This window comes from Henckelia pumila, chromosome 1 (assembly GCF_033568475.1).
Source record: "Henckelia pumila isolate YLH828 chromosome 1, ASM3356847v2, whole genome shotgun sequence".
Taxonomy (NCBI): domain Eukaryota; kingdom Viridiplantae; phylum Streptophyta; class Magnoliopsida; order Lamiales; family Gesneriaceae; genus Henckelia; species Henckelia pumila.
Genome location: NC_133120.1, coordinates 92,243,150 through 92,261,182, shown reverse-complemented (window position 1 = coordinate 92,261,182; position 18,033 = coordinate 92,243,150). Strand labels below are relative to the sequence as shown.

General features: G+C 41.4%; 1 protein-coding gene and 1 long non-coding RNA gene across 4 annotated transcripts; one reads left to right on the top strand and one right to left on the bottom strand.

The window, feature by feature from the left end:
• Positions 1-299: 299 nt before the first annotated feature.
• Positions 300-1,650, bottom strand: LOC140876379 (uncharacterized). Its single transcript, XR_012148772.1, has 3 exons — positions 1,459-1,650; positions 448-883; positions 300-364 (listed from the first exon to the last, which is right to left on the bottom strand). It is a non-coding gene; the product is annotated as an uncharacterized lncRNA (long non-coding RNA).
• A 9,759-nt stretch (positions 1,651-11,409) lies between these two features.
• LOC140874581 (katanin p60 ATPase-containing subunit A1-like) lies at positions 11,410-16,794 on the top strand. 3 transcript variants are annotated; one of them, XR_012148151.1, is made up of 8 exons: positions 11,410-11,697; positions 12,370-12,841; positions 13,701-13,898; positions 14,330-14,574; positions 14,978-15,136; positions 15,237-15,324; positions 15,625-15,958; positions 16,730-16,794. XR_012148151.1 is itself a non-coding variant. In XM_073277887.1 (7 exons), the coding sequence occupies exons 1-7, from the start codon at positions 11,576-11,578 to the stop codon at positions 15,904-15,906; spliced, it is 1,566 nt and encodes a 521-aa protein (XP_073133988.1). In that variant the 5' UTR covers positions 11,410-11,575; the 3' UTR covers positions 15,907-16,146. The 3 variants fall into 3 exon arrangements, 2 of the variants coding, with proteins under 2 accessions (XP_073133988.1, XP_073133990.1); XM_073277887.1 differs by lacking the exon at positions 16,730-16,794 and having other exon boundaries at positions 15,625-16,146; XM_073277889.1 differs by lacking the exons at positions 11,410-11,697; positions 16,730-16,794 and adding an exon at positions 11,720-12,257 and having other exon boundaries at positions 15,625-16,148.
• The last annotated feature ends 1,239 nt before the right edge of the window (positions 16,795-18,033 follow it).

Genomic DNA, 18,033 nt, shown 5'->3' with positions numbered 1-18,033 from the left:
AACAAATATTAATCTGACTTGAAAGTTGTCTTCTGCGTTGAATTAGATGCAATCCCGATGTCAGTTGGAAATGGCACATGCATGTAAATTGAACAGCCTGCCCTCACATTCATTTTACTAACATACATCTGATGCTAGATTAGTAAGCAGCTGAGTTGACTACTATAATCACTACGTACCTCACAATATTCCCATGTTGTATCTCTTTCAAGAAAGAACTCTCTCTGATAGCTGTGCTAGGCACAACCCATCTTCCTGCTCCAAACTAAATTTTCTTCAGAGCTATTATTTCATTTGTTGTGCGATCACGAGCCTTATACACCACTCAATAAGTACCCTCACCAATTTCCTCAACCTTTTCATACTGCAGCCAATTTTCAGGAGTATCACAATCCATTATGAGCAATAACTAATGAGAACATACACAAAAGCTAGATAAAAATTTACCTGGTCCATCTATTTGAAAGTGATTGAATTCACCGATCAATTGTAGAAACGATTTTGTAAGAGGAATAGGGAAAGGGAAAAAAAAGCAACAAGAGGGCGTTATGGAAAAGTAACATAAATACAACTTCCAGGTATTTTACTAAACAGGATCTGTAAACAACCACACATTGGGCATATGTCCCAGCGCAGGGGCTTATTGCTAGCTTTAGTTTCCGAGGTTCAGCACATAAATGGCCCTTTGGAAGGTCTAAAAGATCACAAAAGACAATTGTGCAGTGACTTTTACAACAAATATTTCTTCAGCTTCCGGAGGTTCATCGCATAAATGGCAACTTTGAAGGTCTAAAACATCGTACAAAACAACAGCCTGCTTGCTTTATTAACACTTATAGCTTCAGCTTTCGAAGCCAATTTATTCAATAAAAGGGACAACTACCTGTAAACATAAAGATTAGCAAGCAAATGATTTCCTCAATAATTTTTAAAGGAACATGAACTCTAACAAAGGCCAAGAATCAAAAGAAGCTCTGCCAAATTTCGATCGAGATATTCCAGATAAATTTTAGAATTAGTACATTTCACTTATCAACACACCATTGCATTCCAAAATCCCTAGTACGTGCACTGTACTTTAAATCAGTTTGAAAAATGTTACTTCTGCACAAAAACAATGTCCTACGAGCACTTGTTTTCTTCTTTTGTGTTTGCCATTCATGGCCAAAAATCTCAGAAGCTGGACACACTTTGGCAAGACCCAAAAATCAAAATCAAGTGCTTGAAGATTTAATTATATCTAATGCAATCGCACATGATCAGCAATCAGGGTTCAAAAAGAATGAACAAGCCCTAATAATTGGGGGAAAAATTGAGATTAGTGTAACAGAACTAACCTTCGAAACATACTCCAATTCAACAAATTAAAAAGCAATCCCCAAAAAACCAAAAAGAACCGAAACATGCGAACAAGCATCACAGAAAGTCTTAAAATCAAGATCGTGATTGAATCTGTACCCATTTTTGCGATCTTGACACAGGGCTCGAAGCCGTGAGCCTAAGTGGCGGTAGTCGTGGTGGCTAACGGTGGTGGCGGAAGTCACGATGGCTGACGGTGGTGGTGACATTCTTGGTGGCCAGCGATGGTGGCGGCTTGTGCGGAGAGCTGAAGAGAACGGAGATGCTGAATATGCCAGTAAGCAGGCCGAGAGTTTGGGGGAATTAGTTTGGGCTCTGGCGGGTCGGATTGATCCGGTTAAAAATCCGTCTCATGAAATTAGATCTGTGAGACGGTCTCATACAAGTATTTGTCTATAATTAATTAGGTGGATTCTACCCTCCTGGAGATGTGATTGACAATTAACATCCTTTCAATTAAAATCCTTTATAATCTAATTAATTAATTAATTAATTTAAATGATTTAGTCTCCGTTTGAACATGTACTTTAAAAACGTTTTTAGTGTTTTATAAGTTTAAAAAACTTATAATATGTGTTTGGGTAAACTTTTTATGAATTGTTTTTAGAAAATATTTTTTAAAAATTGTTCTGAAAGTAAATTTTTTTAAGAACAAATTAAAGGTGTTTTTCCATGTTTTTAAAATAAAAACGCGGGTCAACAGAGGTCAAACGGGTCGGGTCACGTTGCAAGTGGGTCATTTGTTCGAAAATTTTGTTTCAATCTCGATGCGGACCGTAAACCCTAACTCTTTCTCTCAATCCTTTTGATCCCCAACCCGCGCCGGCGCCGCCGCCTGCGCCACCTCCAAGCCTTCAAATTTTGGGATTTAGTCCAGCTTACCTGATTATTTATTATTGAGAAGTCTTGATCTCTGAAAGAAAGGTTTGTCATTTCATTTCTATTTAATTCATCGTAAAATGATTTCCTTGCTTCATTTGATTGAAAAGATCGAAGTTCGAGTTGAGTATGCTTGTATATGGTATGTGGATCCTACGAGCTTTCCATGGATGTTTGGGGAATGAATCCAGACACTGGGACGTGGACTATGTTGCTCATGTTCGATTTGAGACCTCTGATATGTAAATTTCCGAACTTGAAATTCCTAGATCCCCTTCAGTACCAAAGATACTCAGAAATGTTGTGTAGTTTATAATATTAAGACAAAAGAAATGTTTGAGGTGTACCCCATTCTAACGTCTCACCATTTCAACCACATGTGAACAACCTGGTTCGGCAGTGGGAGGATTTTAACTTGGAATAAGATTGGAAATCAATAATTTCAAGTATGTGTTGCATTGTGTCTGGGTTGCGATTCTTAACGGGGTTTGAGTCTTGTAGTTAATTTGATTGTTGGTGTCATTGGATTCTTGGAAGCATATATTCGATGCTACATGTTCATTAGATTAGTGTTTTCCCAACTCATGTGATCTCACAGTACATATGATCTTATGATGACGACATTGTTTAGAAAAATGCATAAGAGTTTGTGCTTGAACTTAAATGTTTCAAACCAAGCTACGATCCGATCTTGGACCATCAGTGGTGATATCATATTACGATGGACCCGAGAGGATGGTGTAACCGCAACATATTAAGGAACCCGGGACTGGGTGGCAGTAACCTGGGATCTACGAGGAAGCTCATGGCAGTAACCGGGTCGGTGATGGCCATTGAAGGAAGGGAAAAAGAGGCCTCGGAAAGATCCTGGATGGCTCCTCTTGTGGAGTACTTGCAGACAGGAATCCTTCCTGGGGATGAGGCACATGCCCGGAAGCTCAGAAGGCAGGTAGCTCGATTCACCTTGATTAATGAAAAGTTATACCGGCGATCTTTTCAGGGTCCCTTGCTAAGGTGCCTAGCCCAAGGAGAAGTGGGGTATGTACTTCAGGAAATACACGAAGGCTATTGCGGAGATCACGGAGGGGCTCTGAGCTTGGTCCGGCGTACCCTATTGGCGGGATATTGGTGGCCCACCCTGCAGCAGGATGCCCGACAAGTAGTCAAAACGTGTGAAGGATGCCAAAGGTTTGGGAACTTTTCTCATAAGCCAGCGACGGAGTTACAGTCGATGTGGGCATCCTGCCCTTTTGATCAGTGGGGCATGAATATCGTGGGACCATTTCTTGTGGGCCCCGGACAGAAGAAGTTCTTACTGGTGGCAGTGGATTATTTCTCTAAATGGGTGGAGGCTGAGCCATTAGCGAGAATCACTGAAGAGGCGGTGTTGGGATTTATTTGGAAGAACATTGTCTGCCGATTTGGTTTACCTCGGAAGCTTGTCTCGGACAATGGGAGGCAGTTCCAGGGAAAGAAAATAAAGGATTGGTGCACAGAGATGATGGTAAAGCAGGTATTCACTTCCGTGGCGTACCCCCAAAGCAACGGACAAACGGAAGTAACTAACATGACTATCATCCAAACTTTACAAACCCGACTCTTTGGTGCTGGTAAAAGTTGGGTGGAGGAGGTCCCCGGTGTGCTATGGTCTTACCGCACTACCCCCAGGACGGCCACAGGAGAAACACCCTTCAGCTTGGTGTATGGGTCCGAGGACGTGATCCCGGTGGAAATCGGACAGACCTCCCCCCGGGTGAGAGCCCACCAGGAGGGAGAAACCATGGACAGGACGCAAGAGTTAGACCTGATTGAAGAAAAAAAAGAACGGGCCGCTATTCGAATGGAAGCCTATCGGAGCAGGATAATCAAGGCGTTCAATCAAAAGGTCAAAACCCGGGAATTCCAGATAGGAGATTTGGTACTGAAGAAAGTTAACCCGACAGGAGGGGTAAAGAAGCTAGAAGCAAAATGGGAAGGACCTCACAAAGTAATTCGGAGGATAGGAAGGAGCGCCTGGTATTTGGAGGACAGCCGGGGCAAATTCCTACAGAGGCCCTGGAACACTCTGCATCTTAAGTATTATTATCCTTAGAAGTACATATGCGCCTGTAAATTATGTTTCTGCCGTTTGTATAAATAAAATGTATGTTTTGATCTATTGTAAACGCAGAATAAAAAATAAAAAAAAAGGTGATCCACCACCCTGGTACTCAAAGGCCCGTGGTAATTCACGAGCCATGTAAGTCCAGGTGATCTGCCACCCTGGCACCAAAAAACCCAGGTGATCCACCACCCTGGTACTCAAAGGCCCGTGGTAATTCACGAGCCATGTAAGTCCAGGTGATCTGCCACCCTGGCACCAAAAAACCCAGGTGATCCACCACCCTGGTACTCAAAGGCCCGTCGTAATTCACGAGCCATGTAAGTCCAGGTGATCTGCCACCCTGGCACCAAAAAAACCCAGGTGATCCACCACCCTGGTACTCAAAGGCCCGTGGTAATTCACAAGCCATGTGAGTCCAGGTGATCTGCCACCCTGGCACCAAAAAACCCAGGTAATCCACCACCCTGGTGCTCAAAGGCCCGTAGTAATTCACGAGTCATGTAAGTCCAGGTGATCTGCCACCCTGGCACCAAAAAACCCAGGTGATCCCCCACCCAGGTTCTCAAATGCCCGTGGTAATGCGTGAGCAATATGAGCTCAGGCGACCCGCCGCCTGGGGCTTGAAAAGGACCCAGGATTCCTGGCGCTCGGGCATCGGAAATGCCCGAGGGAATAGGCCACCCTCATGTTCGAAGCTCATGGTAAAAAAATATCAAAACAGAGGATTTATCCAGGCATACAGAAAAAATCATTCGAGTAAAGAGGCGAATCAAGAACAAAGTTTTTTCCTTAACAACAAAATATACATGTATAAAAGTTAGGAGCCTAAGCCTAAAGCTCTGATGAATAGCCTAAATCTAAGAACCCGAGGGGTCGGTTCCCTCTTGAGATTTCTGCTCTTCGCTGGCATCTACCCCTTCCTGGGGCCCTTCTCCTTCATTTTCAGGACCGGAGGGTAAAGAAGCAATGGCCAAATTAAGATCTGGAACTCCTTCCTGCATCAGGCCAGCTGCCTCGTACTGAGCAGAACAGAGGTCAAAGCCCTGGGTGAAGAAATCGAAGGACTTATCCATCACCGTCTGCTCGAACTCCTTGGAAGAAAGGAAAGAATTCTGCCATTCAGCTTCGGTACCAAAGCGCTCCTCCAAAGCCTGGGCAGCATCCAGAGCTGAAGAATGATGCATATCCGCCTCCGTACGGGCGATTACCAACTGGTTCTGCATCACCTCCGCGGAAGCCTGAAGCCCACTCACTGCGTTCAAAGCCAGGTCTTTTTCCTGCCGAACTTGACCAAGCTCCCGGGTAATTTGCTCTATTTGAGCCTCCAGAGATTGAATCTCGGAAGAGCGGCGATCTTGGATCTCAACTAGTTTACGCTGCCCTCTTTCCTCCACTCGCGCCACATCTGCCCGGAAACCCTCCAGCGACTCTCGGTGGGATCGAACCTCCGCTTCATGAGTCTCTCTTAGGGCGGCTGCCTGCGATTGAAGCAGAGTGATATGCTCCTCAAAAGAGCTGCACTTCTCGCTCTCTCGGGCAAGACTAGCGTTTGCCTCATCAAGGGCATTGGCCAGCATGCATAAGCCCTGCATCCAAAGAAACCAATGGATTAAATAAAGACGTGCACAAGCACTTTTTTTTTTCCAGGTATCTAAAGGGCAGAGTTTACCGTATAAGCATGGGAAACACCCTCCGATAGTTTGGAGGTGATACCACGAGCTGCCAGTAAAGAGTGATCTTCCGGGGAAAGCAAGCTTTGGATTTGGGCAACTTTGGAGGAGGCTGTCCCTGATAAGAACAGAGGAAATCGAGAGCCCCAGGAGGTAGAATCCACTCGGTCACCCCAGGCGTGAGAAGTGGGGTCACCCGCAGAGACAGAAGCGTCCCAGCCCGAGGCCCGAAGGGACATAGAAGAAGTAAGAGCAGATGAGGCCGGGTCCTTGGACAGCAGGACGTCCTCCGAGTCCGTCAGGTCGATCATCTGGGATACATGGCCGATTTTCCTTTTACGATGGGAAAGCGGTACCTCATCTTCCAAGTCCTCTGATGACAAAGATAGCTAGGCTTGGGAAGCAAGTCGAAGTGGGCATAGCACCATGACAGAAGTCCCGGCAGCGGCAGCACTTGAAGGGGGAGAGAGCACAGCTGAAAGAATCGGCACTGTAGACGGAGGGACTACCACGGTGGGTAAACGCAAAGGACTTTGCGGATGAACAGGACTCTCTTCCTCCCTCCGGGCCTTTTTCCTTCGCTCGGCTTGGGCTTGGGTTTTCTCTTTAGCAGCTTTCCTCTCGGCTTCCCGCCGGGCGAACTCTTCCCTGATCATATCTGATGGCTCTGCACCAAAGGAATAAGTGTGAGTACATGTACGTATTAATAATAAAGCAGTGTAAAGAAAGTCAGAGAGCAGCCATTACCAGGTTGAGCCCCCGGGTCGCCGTATGCATTGATCACCTGGTCAAGGGGATCTTCCACCCGGGTGCCCAACTCGTAGGCTATGATGTTATCGTTCGTTAATAAGGCGGGGGAGGAAAATGTCCTATTCTTGACTAAAGCCAAGCTACGAGTATAAGGCTCCTCAACCTTATAATGTTCGGGAAGCTCAGGTTGAGGAGGGAGACTAGATAAGAACCCGGTCCTAAAAGTGAAAGGAGCCGGGGGTTGAATAAAAAAAATACCGCTCTTTCCGTCCCTTCAAAGATGAGGGGATATCGGAAAGAAAACGAGCATTCAGCCGTGCGGCCAGGGAGAAAGCTCCTTTATTAAAGCGGCAAGAAAAAAAGTAGTGCAAAATCAGAGGGGTGATGGCTAAGTTGTGCATTTTAAAGAGGATATAGGTCGAGGCCATTATTCGGAAGGAGTTCGGATGGAATTGATTAACAGGAACTTGAAAGAAGTCGGCAACAGCTAGGTAGAAAGGAGGAATGGGAAATCGAAGGCCACTCCGAATTTGGTCTTGGAAAAATGTGTAGCAACCGAGAGGAGGAGTATCAGGAGTACTCCCAGGTAGAGGACGGAATAAGGAGTAGGATAAAGGGATTTCCCCTGAGCCACGAAGTTCCTACGCGGCCCCTTGGGAGAGGGTGCTAGGAAGGTAAGTGTACCAACCCAAGGAAGAGGGCACAGAAGATAGGGGTTTTGGGTTCTTCACTTTTTGTTTGCCTTTTCCCTTGGGGCAAGAGGAAGAAGCAGCGGAAGGCTTAGTCGGGAGTCGGGAAGCTTGCTTAAAAGAAGAAGGTCGGGAAAGCAGCGCAGAAGCGGAGCGAGCATCGCTCGAGCTACCGCTTGGCTCCTCGTCTCTGGGCGAGCCTTTGGCGTTCGCTCCAGAGGTAGATGAGGTACCTGTAGACATTGGAAAGAAAACTTACAGAATTAAAGCGAATTAGGGATGCAAGGAAGCGAACAACGGAATTGGAAGCACAGTCGCTGAAAATCAAAGGGTAATGAGTTCGAGAAGAAAGACGGTGAGAAGAAGAAGGAAGGGTCGCGAGGATTAAATACTAAAAGGGGCCAAAATAATCTGAGCCTGACAAATTCTCTGACAGGCGCACTACGAAGCGTCTAGGGCTGACGTAAGGGTAGCGACTCCCGGGTAGATACCCCGAATGGATATATCACAATACCCCGGGTAAATAGGACCCGGGATGACGATACCCCGGATAGATAGGACCCGGGAAGATGGTATTAGCTTCTCGGGACAGCGGAGCAGGTCCTAGCCCGACTATCTTTAGGAAGTGTGGTGATATCACATTAAGATATCCCGGGTAAATAGGACCCGGGATGACGATACCCCGGGTGGATAGGACCCGGGAAGATGGTATTAGCTTCTCGGGACAGCGGAGCAGGTCCTAGCCCGACTATCTTTAGGAAGTGTGGTGATATCACATTAAGATATCCCGGGTAAATAGGACCTGGGATGACGATACCCCGGGTGGATAGGACCCGGGAAGATGGTATTAGCTTCTCGGGACAGCGGAGCAGGTCCTAGCCCGACTATCTTTATGAAGTGTGGTGATATCAAATTAAGATATCCCGGGTAAATAGGACCTGAGATGATGATACCCCGGGTGGATAGGACCCGGGAATATGGTATTAGCTTCTCGGGACAGCGGAGCAGGTCCTAACCCGACTATCTTTAGGAAGTGTGGCGATATCACATTAAGATATCCCGGGTAAATAGGACCTGGGATGACGATACCCCGGGTGGATAGGACCCGGGAAGATGGTATTAGCTTCTCGGGACAGCGGAGCAGGTCCTAGCCCGACTATCTTTAGGAAGTGTGGTGATATCACATTAAGATATCCCGGGTAAATAGGACCTGGGATGATGATACCTCGGGTGGATAGGACCCGAGAAGATGGTATTAGCTTCTCGGGACAGCGGAGCAGGTCCTAGCCCGACTATCTTTAGGAAGTGTGGTGATATCATATTACAATGGACCCGAGAGGATGGTGTAACCGCAACATATTAAGGAACCCGGGACTGGGTGGCAGTAACCTGGGATCTACGAGGAAGGCTTAACCTGGGAGGCCTTAGCACCCGGACCGATATAGGAGATCGAAAAAAACCCGGGTAAGGGGCCTGGGACCCAGGTAAGGGGCCTGGGAGCTTGAACCTCCCGGAGTAAGCCTTCGGAAGTTAGGAAAGGAAAGGAAAACCAGTGGGGCCCCGGCCTTTCTATTTTTAGGGCCAGGAAACGGCCACGTTTATTTGAAGTGTGTCAGGTTCAAATCACAAATTCAATCATTACTAAACACGATCCAAAGGAGTGGGCTCTGTCCGAAAATTGTGGGGGTCTAAATCACACGTGATAACCATCTTATCACCCTAAAAGTTGTCAGTAAGGCCATACCCAGTAATCATTGAAGACCTGGGTGGACGAGTATAAAAGCCCATCCTGGGGGGCAAGGTAGGGCTATGGACTTACTCTCTAAAAAATATTGGTAGAACTTCGTCTCCAAACGGATAAGATATTCATATATTTTGTATCTTCACCTACCTTTTCCGCTCGGGAATTTACCCATCCCCGGGTAGTCATTTTGTGATAATCGCATCAATCAGCAAGCAAGGTAATGGCGATATCATTTATTTTTCTGTGAGATTATTTATTTGTTTACAAATTTATGCTATGTAAATGATCCTTTTTGGCGTAGTTGGAATGTAATATTTTATTTGTTCAGATTATTTCTCTTTAGTAATATGCGCGAATCTCTGTTTTTGTGCGAATCTCTGTTTTGCTTTCCATGCAGTTTAATAGAAATTATGTAGTTCTTGAATAATAAAATCGTGAAAGTGTTGGGCTGCCCTCAATATGAAATGTAATGAGTTTGATTCTTCAAAGAAATTGAGCAGACGGTTCGTTTACTGCTCGTTGTTTTCTTAGCTGATTAGGGGTTGATGACTTCTGAAAATGTTTATTTTCGATGTATTTTATGAATGTTCGTCGGTTATAAAGTGTTTCTTCTTTTTTTTCCTGCTTTAATTTGTGCCTCGACAATCATTTACCATGTATCATGATCAAGGTTTTGTTCCTTTCATTTGCTTTATGTATTGTTTATTTTTCAAGATGTATCAGCTCGAATCTTTTGTTTATTTGCATAGTTTTGGGAGTTTGGATGCATTTGTACATTTATTTTGTGCATGATATGGTTATCTTGTATGGTGATTGAAATGTCATGATAAGGACCGAAAAGATCTAATCTTTACCAATTTCCTATTTCGCCAGGCAAAAGCCAGATCTCACAAGACAACCGAAGCAAAGGGACATCACTGATGGAATCACAGTTTGCGTTTTTGGAGGCCGATGAGAAAATTGTGTTTTCGTTGTTCTGGTGGACCTTCCAGCAATAACAATCTTTGATTGCATTTACAGAAGCATGCAACAATATTTATTACGATGCTTCTTCCAATCTTTCAAAAATTAGCCAGTTATGAGTTTCCTTGTAGTTGTCAAGATTGCTTAAAGATTATCAAGCTCCTTGTGGGAAAGTTTTGATTAGGTCCTCCGTAAATTTTGCGGTCAGCTTTTGTGTTGCTACGTTACCTATGATGGTTGTATTGTTTATTTGTTCATGACATTAGATTATGTACTTAACACTCTTTTATAAAAAATTTATTATTATAAATTATATATTTTGCTTTCTACAATTTAATTGAAAATTTATATGTTTTAATTTTACACATTTAATTGTACATTAAATGAGAAAAAAAGAAAACAAAAATAAAATATATCACAAACATAATGTAAAAAAGAAAAATCTTTCAATAGCAAACAAAAAATAATAGGAAAAAATAATATTAAAAAGTTTATGTAAAATATTTGTCCAAAAACATTATTAATTATTTTTGACTTTAAAATTATTTTTCTAAAATAGTTGTCCAAACACCTTTTTAACTATAAAAACATTTTTATAAAATAGTTCTCCAAACACATATTTATGCTTAAAATAACTTTTAAAATATTTTACAAAAACTTTTTGAAAAACAATTTTATAAAAACGTTTTTAAAGTATATGTCCAAACGGAGCCTTAGGTTTCCTGTAAGAGAGCCCGATAATTAATTGTTAAAGACATGGATTCGGGTAAATAAATGTGTGTTCCAATTAAAAATATATTAAAGCCCATCATTTCCACAGGGCCTGGCCCAATATTCAGCCCAACATCACGATAAACACAGTCTCTGGACTTTGTTCTGAATTCGAGAGTTTCATTTTCAAACACGCCAGTTGGATTTGAACCTTTGGTTATTATTATTATTTTTTCCCAAAAAACTCCAGCTATACACAATCTTATTCATTCATAAAAAAAAAAATTATATTTTATTCCAAGATTTTTACCTTTTGTTTTAAAATGTAAATATGACCAAGATTAACATGTTTCACAATAACTCATCTCACAAGATCCTAGTCTTTGTAATTTGTATTTTGGTTGTTTAATAATCTTTTAGTTTTCTTTTTATGTTTTAAAAAAGAAAGAAATGGACAAAAAGGTATATTGACGCAATTCCAAGGACTTTAAATGGAATTTAAATTTGGTTCGTTCTCAAAATTCATGACGACAGTTTAAACGTCGTCGTCTTGTTCAATATCCACGACTTCCAACTCCCGCGATTCAAATCGAGCAGGGGCCTACATTTCCATTCGTCGTTCCCTTTATATCTTTCCCAAGCTTTATTTCTAGTTCAAATCCAAATCCTTCGGAATTCTGACGGGTTTGTTCGGGTGACCTTGTAAATGGCGGGCACCACGCTTGAGGGGTTGCAAGATCACTTGAAGCTGGCGAGAGAGTATGCCGTGGAAGGACTCTACGATACTTCAATTATATTCTTTGATGGCGCCATTGCTCAGATTAACAAGTACTTTTCTTTATTTATTTGGATAATCTTTTTTTAGTTAATTTGCTCCGGGCCGTCTTTGTTCTTGTGTTTATGCGGTGTTGTATTCAGAGTTTCATGCTTTAAGATTTGGATCCGGAGAGGAGTTGTGCTCTTTTTTATGAGAAAGAAAGATGCAGCAAACTGGAGTGTGAAATGGGATTTTTTTTTCTTTTTTTTTGCTAAAGAAGTTACTTTTTGGGATTTTAGTTTCTGTATTTATTTACTTTATGCACATTTCTGTGCTGAAATTATCTTTAGTGCATTCCCATGGTCCCATCCTTATCAACTGATTCGCCAAGAGCCAGCCCAGAAACCGAGCTGCTCACTGCCACTTGTTGGTGGCTGTCACATGCGGTGATCCGGAAGCAGCAGTATGTATATATATGTATACAGATTTTGAAGTTTTTTATGCTTGAGTTGAATGGTGAGAATATAAGGAGAAACCAGAGAGCACGATCATTCTATTTTTCAGCTCTTAGAGATGTTTCTGCTTCTTCGTGAGTAATAATTTTGCTAGTAATTGAAACAAACTGATGATGGTACACCATTTTAAATAACAATACTTGGTATTTTTACACTGTTCCTATACTGAATTAATGTGTTTAAAATTTTTGTCTTTGTGTCTTCCTTCCCTTCCAAAATTTTCTCTAGGCATTTGAATACCGTTGACGATCATTTACTTCGTTCCAAATGGATGAATGTCAAGAAAGCAATTTCAGAAGAAACAGAGGTTGTGAAGCAATTAGATGCTGAGAAAAGGTCATTCAGGGAGATTCCTTTAGGAAGGCGACCCAATTCACCACCAATTTCAGCAAAATCATCTTTTGTGTTCCAACCATTGGATGAGTATCCAACATCATCTGGTGCTCCAATGGATGACCCTGATGTGTGGAGGCCACCTCCGAGAGACCCTGCAGTAAGAAGATCTACAAGGAATAGTCAAATTGGCATGAGGAAGTCCCCACAAGATGGTGCTTGGGGTCGTGGAGGTTCCACAAAAACAGGAACAACTGGCCGTGGTGGAAGGACTGGTGGTTCTAGTAAGGCCAACACTGGAGTTAGAGCATCTACAGCTCTCAAGAAAGGCAGTGGGAAATCCTCCTCTGGGAAAACAGATTCCGTAGTAAGTTGTTATTCCAGAATGTGTTTCGATTAAGTAAATCGATAAATCTGGTATGAGATACCAGGTTACTTAGTACTATGGTTATTGAAAGAATATAAGTTTGACATTGATAAACCAAATACTCACATGCAACCATCAATTGACTGAGATGCCTTTGATGTGCACTCAATGAAGAATATCTTGTTGTTTCTCTAGATTTGAGTATATAACCTCCTTCTGTTGTTCGTTAAGCTTGTTTTAGCAAGTTATTTATTTAGTTCTGGAATCAATTTTGTTAACAAGCTTGGAGCTAATAGTTTAACAAATATGTGTATAAAATTAATTGTATACCCATGGCCAAGGAGTTGTCCATATCCAATGACTTGTCTGGTTGCTTGAGTTGATTTCCCTCTTCAAGTGATCTATTAAGCATTTCTATGATTTTTTTTTTGGCTCTAATAAATGCCAGAACACAAAGAAAATGTTCGCTAATATAGCATTTAATTAATCTTCAGTGGAATTTTTCTAACTTTTGTGCTGTTTTTTCAGCATCTATTTATTTAGATTGACTGCTTTTATTTCCTTGATTTGTCATCCTGTGGTGAATGTTACTTGGCAAGTTCAGTCAGAGTTCTTATTTCTGTAAGTTGTGAGTTTTTAATGCTTTAGACCTACGAATTTGACATAACCTCTCTTTTGTTGCATTTAGTTTTTTGCGCATACAGAATGTGAAAAGTTAGATTTATGGAATTCATTGAGTAGATTATACATTCTAAGGGATCTTGACTTTTGATACAGAATCTTGTCCTATTCTGCCATTGTTTATTGTTAATATGTTTGACTCATCGAGTATTTTAGTGGTTTCTTTTCTGATTTTCAGAGTGATGATACCGAGGATGTAAAGCCCAAAAAAGTGCAATATGAAGGGCCTGACTCTGACTTGGCTGCTATGCTTGAAAGGGATGTTTTAGAGACCACTCCTGGTGTTAGATGGGATGATGTGGCTGGGCTGAGTGAAGCAAAAAGACTACTAGAGGAAGCTGTAGTTCTTCCTCTTTGGATGCCTGAATATTTCCAGGTATCAATAAATTTGGTGCAGAAGAAATGCTTGTGTGGCATTTTTTTTAATTTTTTTGAACTTACTAAAGTACAGGACTGTAATCTATATGTTTTATTAGTCTCAGAAATATGGGGTTAGCCTGTTTTGTTATATTCTCTAATGTGTGAAGCAGGTAGTAACTTCATTTATAGCTAACCTCCTGTTCTGTAATTTATATGGGCAAAATTTGGTAATATTAATAGAATCCTTGTTGCTACCTGTAGCTAGAAGTTTCCATATGAAGGCATTGAACTTTGAATTCTGTTTGAGGGGAGAATTATTTGAAGTTGCTAATTCAGTGGACACACTGTTAAAATCTGTCTTCTTCCATGCAAGGGTACAAGAGAAATGAGAAATCTACATGCATGGTTCAACTTGTCCTTATAAAGTTATAACATATCTGCTTGCAGGGGATTAGGAGGCCATGGAAAGGTGTGCTCATGTTTGGTCCACCAGGTACTGGGAAGACGCTTCTTGCTAAAGCAGTCGCTACCGAGTGTGGCACAACATTTTTCAACGTTTCTTCTGCTACCTTGGCTTCAAAATGGCGTGGAGAAAGTGAGAGAATGGTCCGGTGTTTGTTTGATCTTGCAAGGGCTTATGCCCCGAGTACCATATTCATAGATGAGATCGATTCTCTTTGCAATGCTCGAGGGTAAGATAAAATGACTTTCATCAATGCAGGCATGGTTGCAATCTTGGTACCCGTTTTTGTACAGTATGCAAGTTGTGCAAGAATCCATCTCATTCATTTGATCGAACATGATCGTTTTTCTAATCTCCTATTGAATTCTGCATTTTATTGCTTATATCTCGCTCCTACATGGATGTGTTATAGTTCACTTAAGTTTTTGAAGCATCATTTTTGAAGTCCATGTGTTGATAATGGAACAAATAGCACACCTCTTTCAATCATGGTTCCAGTGTGAATGTTTTCTTTATCGCCGAACTTTGCATCTCCTGTTTTCCATGGCATGCATCTTGTATTGTATCAACTTTCCCATGTAGCATCTAGTTTGGAACCTTCACGTTTGTATAAACTGTTTCCGATCTTTCAGGGCTTCAGGCGAACACGAATCATCCAGAAGGGTGAAGTCTGAACTTCTAGTTCAGGTGGATGGTGTCAATGCCTCTTCTACCAATGAAGATGGTACTCGCAAGATAGTGATGGTTTTAGCAGCTACAAATTTTCCTTGGGATATTGATGAGGCATTGAGGTTGCATCCTAGTTGTTTGCTTCTCTTGTCAATTATTATTTCTTTTTCAACATGTAAGTAGCACTTGTTTTTTGCATCTGATCGTTCACAATTTATTCAGGAGGCGTCTGGAGAAAAGAATATACATCCCGCTTCCAAATTCTGAAAGTCGCAAGGAGCTTATTCGGATCAATCTGAAAACTGTGGAGGTATCGTCTTATTTCTTTATGGGCTTGAAGGATGTTTATTTTCGGAGTTAGTCCACATGAGTATAATATCCTACTGCTCAAGGATCATTGCTCTACGCCTCTACCTTATGTGTGCTTTACTAATTTGGAGCCGAAAAAGATGTGGCTCTAGTGAAAACCTTTTAGGAAAACGAACATTTGCTAACTATGAATAAAATGTTTGCCACTTCACTAATTTATTAGGATGTTGAAGCTAGGCCAAATGCTTTACGAATTCGTATAATGCATGTCAACTTTGATGCATTTGTCTGCTTTGACCAGGTTGCTGCAGATGTGGACATCGATGAAGTGGCTCGTAAGACTGAGGGATACAGTGGAGATGATCTTACAAATGTTTGCCGAGACGCATCGTTAAATGGCATGAGGCGCAAGATAGCAGGAAAGACTCGTGACGAGATCAAGAACATGTCCAAGGACGAGATATCAAATGATCCAGTTGCAATGTGCGACTTCTTAGAAGCCATAGCTAAGGTCCAACCCAGCGTTTCAGCAGCTGATATCGAAAAGCACGAGAAATGGTTTTCGGAATTTGGATCTGCATAGCATGATCCATGCACTAGTTGAAATAACTATTGGGTTCCCCTTTCTTTCTCAGGTGTTTCGCGATATCTCATTCCTGGTTCTGCTAGTTGTTTCCACTGTTACTTTTCTTGTTTGGAGATGAACGCATCTTGAATGATTTATCCGTGATGGAAGTTTATGGTATATTTATTTCTACCTTAAAAGCTGTCTTCTAGACGTATACATGAAAAAAACTTGTCTTAAGATCGTAGAAACAAAAAAAAAAAAGGCGATGCCTTCGAAATTGAATGTCACCAAGAAAGTTGATTTTTGTCGATATTGGAAGTCCATTAGATTTCTCTCATTTTCTGTCCCTTGGCTTTCTCCGCCTCCTAAGCATTTAAAATAAGTAGATATTATTCACATCAATAACATCGTTGGCGATTTTAATTTTGAGTCTGTGACAATTTTGGGATTATCAACTTTGCGTAAACCGAAAATGGTTGGCTAGAATTCAAATGTCCAAAATAATCCCAAAAAGACTTAATAATAATTTATCATTTCATGTTCCCTTGGTCGAGGTGCAAGCCTGTCTATACATATTCCATCAGTTTTTACATAGCTCTGTCCTTCAAGTCTCTTAAAAGCCAAAAGATGGTGGGAAGCAAATTCTTCAACTTTGCTCCCATCCTATTCTTCGCCCCTTTCTATTTCTTGATTCTCCTTCACACCCCCGTCTATGCCCAGGGTACGTAATCACGAGTTCATAAAAAATATATATATATATATATATAATGATATTTGTTCAATTATCAATCACGATAACTCGATTTGGTCCTTTTTTGTGGTTTTGTTATGAATGCAGATGATATATGTAAAAAAATAGATTGTGTGAGAGGAACATGCGTTGGGAACAAAAGCGCATTGCTAGGATTCGATTGTAATTGTTACCCAGGCTGGAAGCAGTTTACATTAAGCTTCATCACCTTACCACCTTGTGTCATCCCAGATTGTGAGTCCTATTTCTTTTTTCATTACTAAAATAAATATAAATTCTACGCACACACAAGTTGATGATTGATATGGTCTTGTCGATACTACCTCATTGGGCTAGTGCCCAACGGTTTATCTAACGGTCTATCTTTTCTGCGCGTGCATAGAAAGATGTACTATTGGATCTAGCATATGGACAACGCTCATATGCTAGCATCGACTGACTGAACCGATCGATATATCCTACGAAACGCAAAAAATTTAAATAAAAATAACATTTGAACTTGTAGTTTAATTAAAGTACGTAATCTAAAATTTTATCCACTTCATAAGACGAAAAAGAATACATGATTGATGTGTCTACTTGCAGGCAAATTGGATTTCCATTGTGGTAGCACCAGTCCGGCATCACCACCCCCTCCGCCGCCCCCGCCGCCACCATTCAATCCTCTCGATCGTAATTCTTATTGATGCATATTCTATATTTATATTTTTTTTTTTTTTTTTTTTAACAAAGATGATAGTACATATATATATATATGTTTGGCCTCAGCCTGTAATATTGCATGGTGCGGCGATGGGACTTGCCAACCAGATGGAATCAGCCATTCTTGCCAATGTTTCGAAGGCTCCGCAAATTTGTTCAACATGACAGCTCTACCTTGTTTCAAGAAATGTAAGAATTTAATTTTTATATATGTAATATAACCTATGAGAAATTATGCAAGTCCTTGGCTTATTTTTAATTAATTTTTTTTGTAGGTGGCGTGGGAGCAGATTGCAGTGCAGTTGATCTTGGTCCGCATTCAGTATCGACTCCACCACAATCAAGCGGTTGGTTTGTCAATAATATTTAATTAGTGTCACGCTTATAGATCCGTGAGACTTTCTCGACTCGAACTGATAATAGATTAATTAAAAAATTGTCGTTTTTATTACAGGGTCGACATCCACCTCCACATGGTCGGGGCCATTGTGTGCAGTGAATTTCGGTTTGATATCTGCAATCATCTTGGTGTCCATCAACCTTCATCGGTCATACTAATTAAATAATTCGTACTTGAATTTAATTGGCCGATCAATTCTAGCCACCACGTACTACGTACGCGATTTCGATCAGTACTCGAATTTGATTGATCAATTCCATGAATTGTTTCAAGTTTATTGCCTTGTATA

Bases quoted from the DNA above. Each gene is read 5' to 3' on its own strand.
- LOC140874581 (XM_073277887.1), top strand. From the start codon at position 11,576: ATGGCGGGCACCACGCTTGAGGGGTTGCAAGATCACTTGAAGCTGGCG. The intron at 12,842-13,700 runs GTAAGTTGTTAT...TCTGATTTTCAG, and splicing joins CTGGGAAAACAGATTCCGTA to AGTGATGATACCGAGGATGT. The intron at 15,325-15,624 runs GTATCGTCTTAT...TGCTTTGACCAG, and splicing joins TCAATCTGAAAACTGTGGAG to GTTGCTGCAGATGTGGACAT.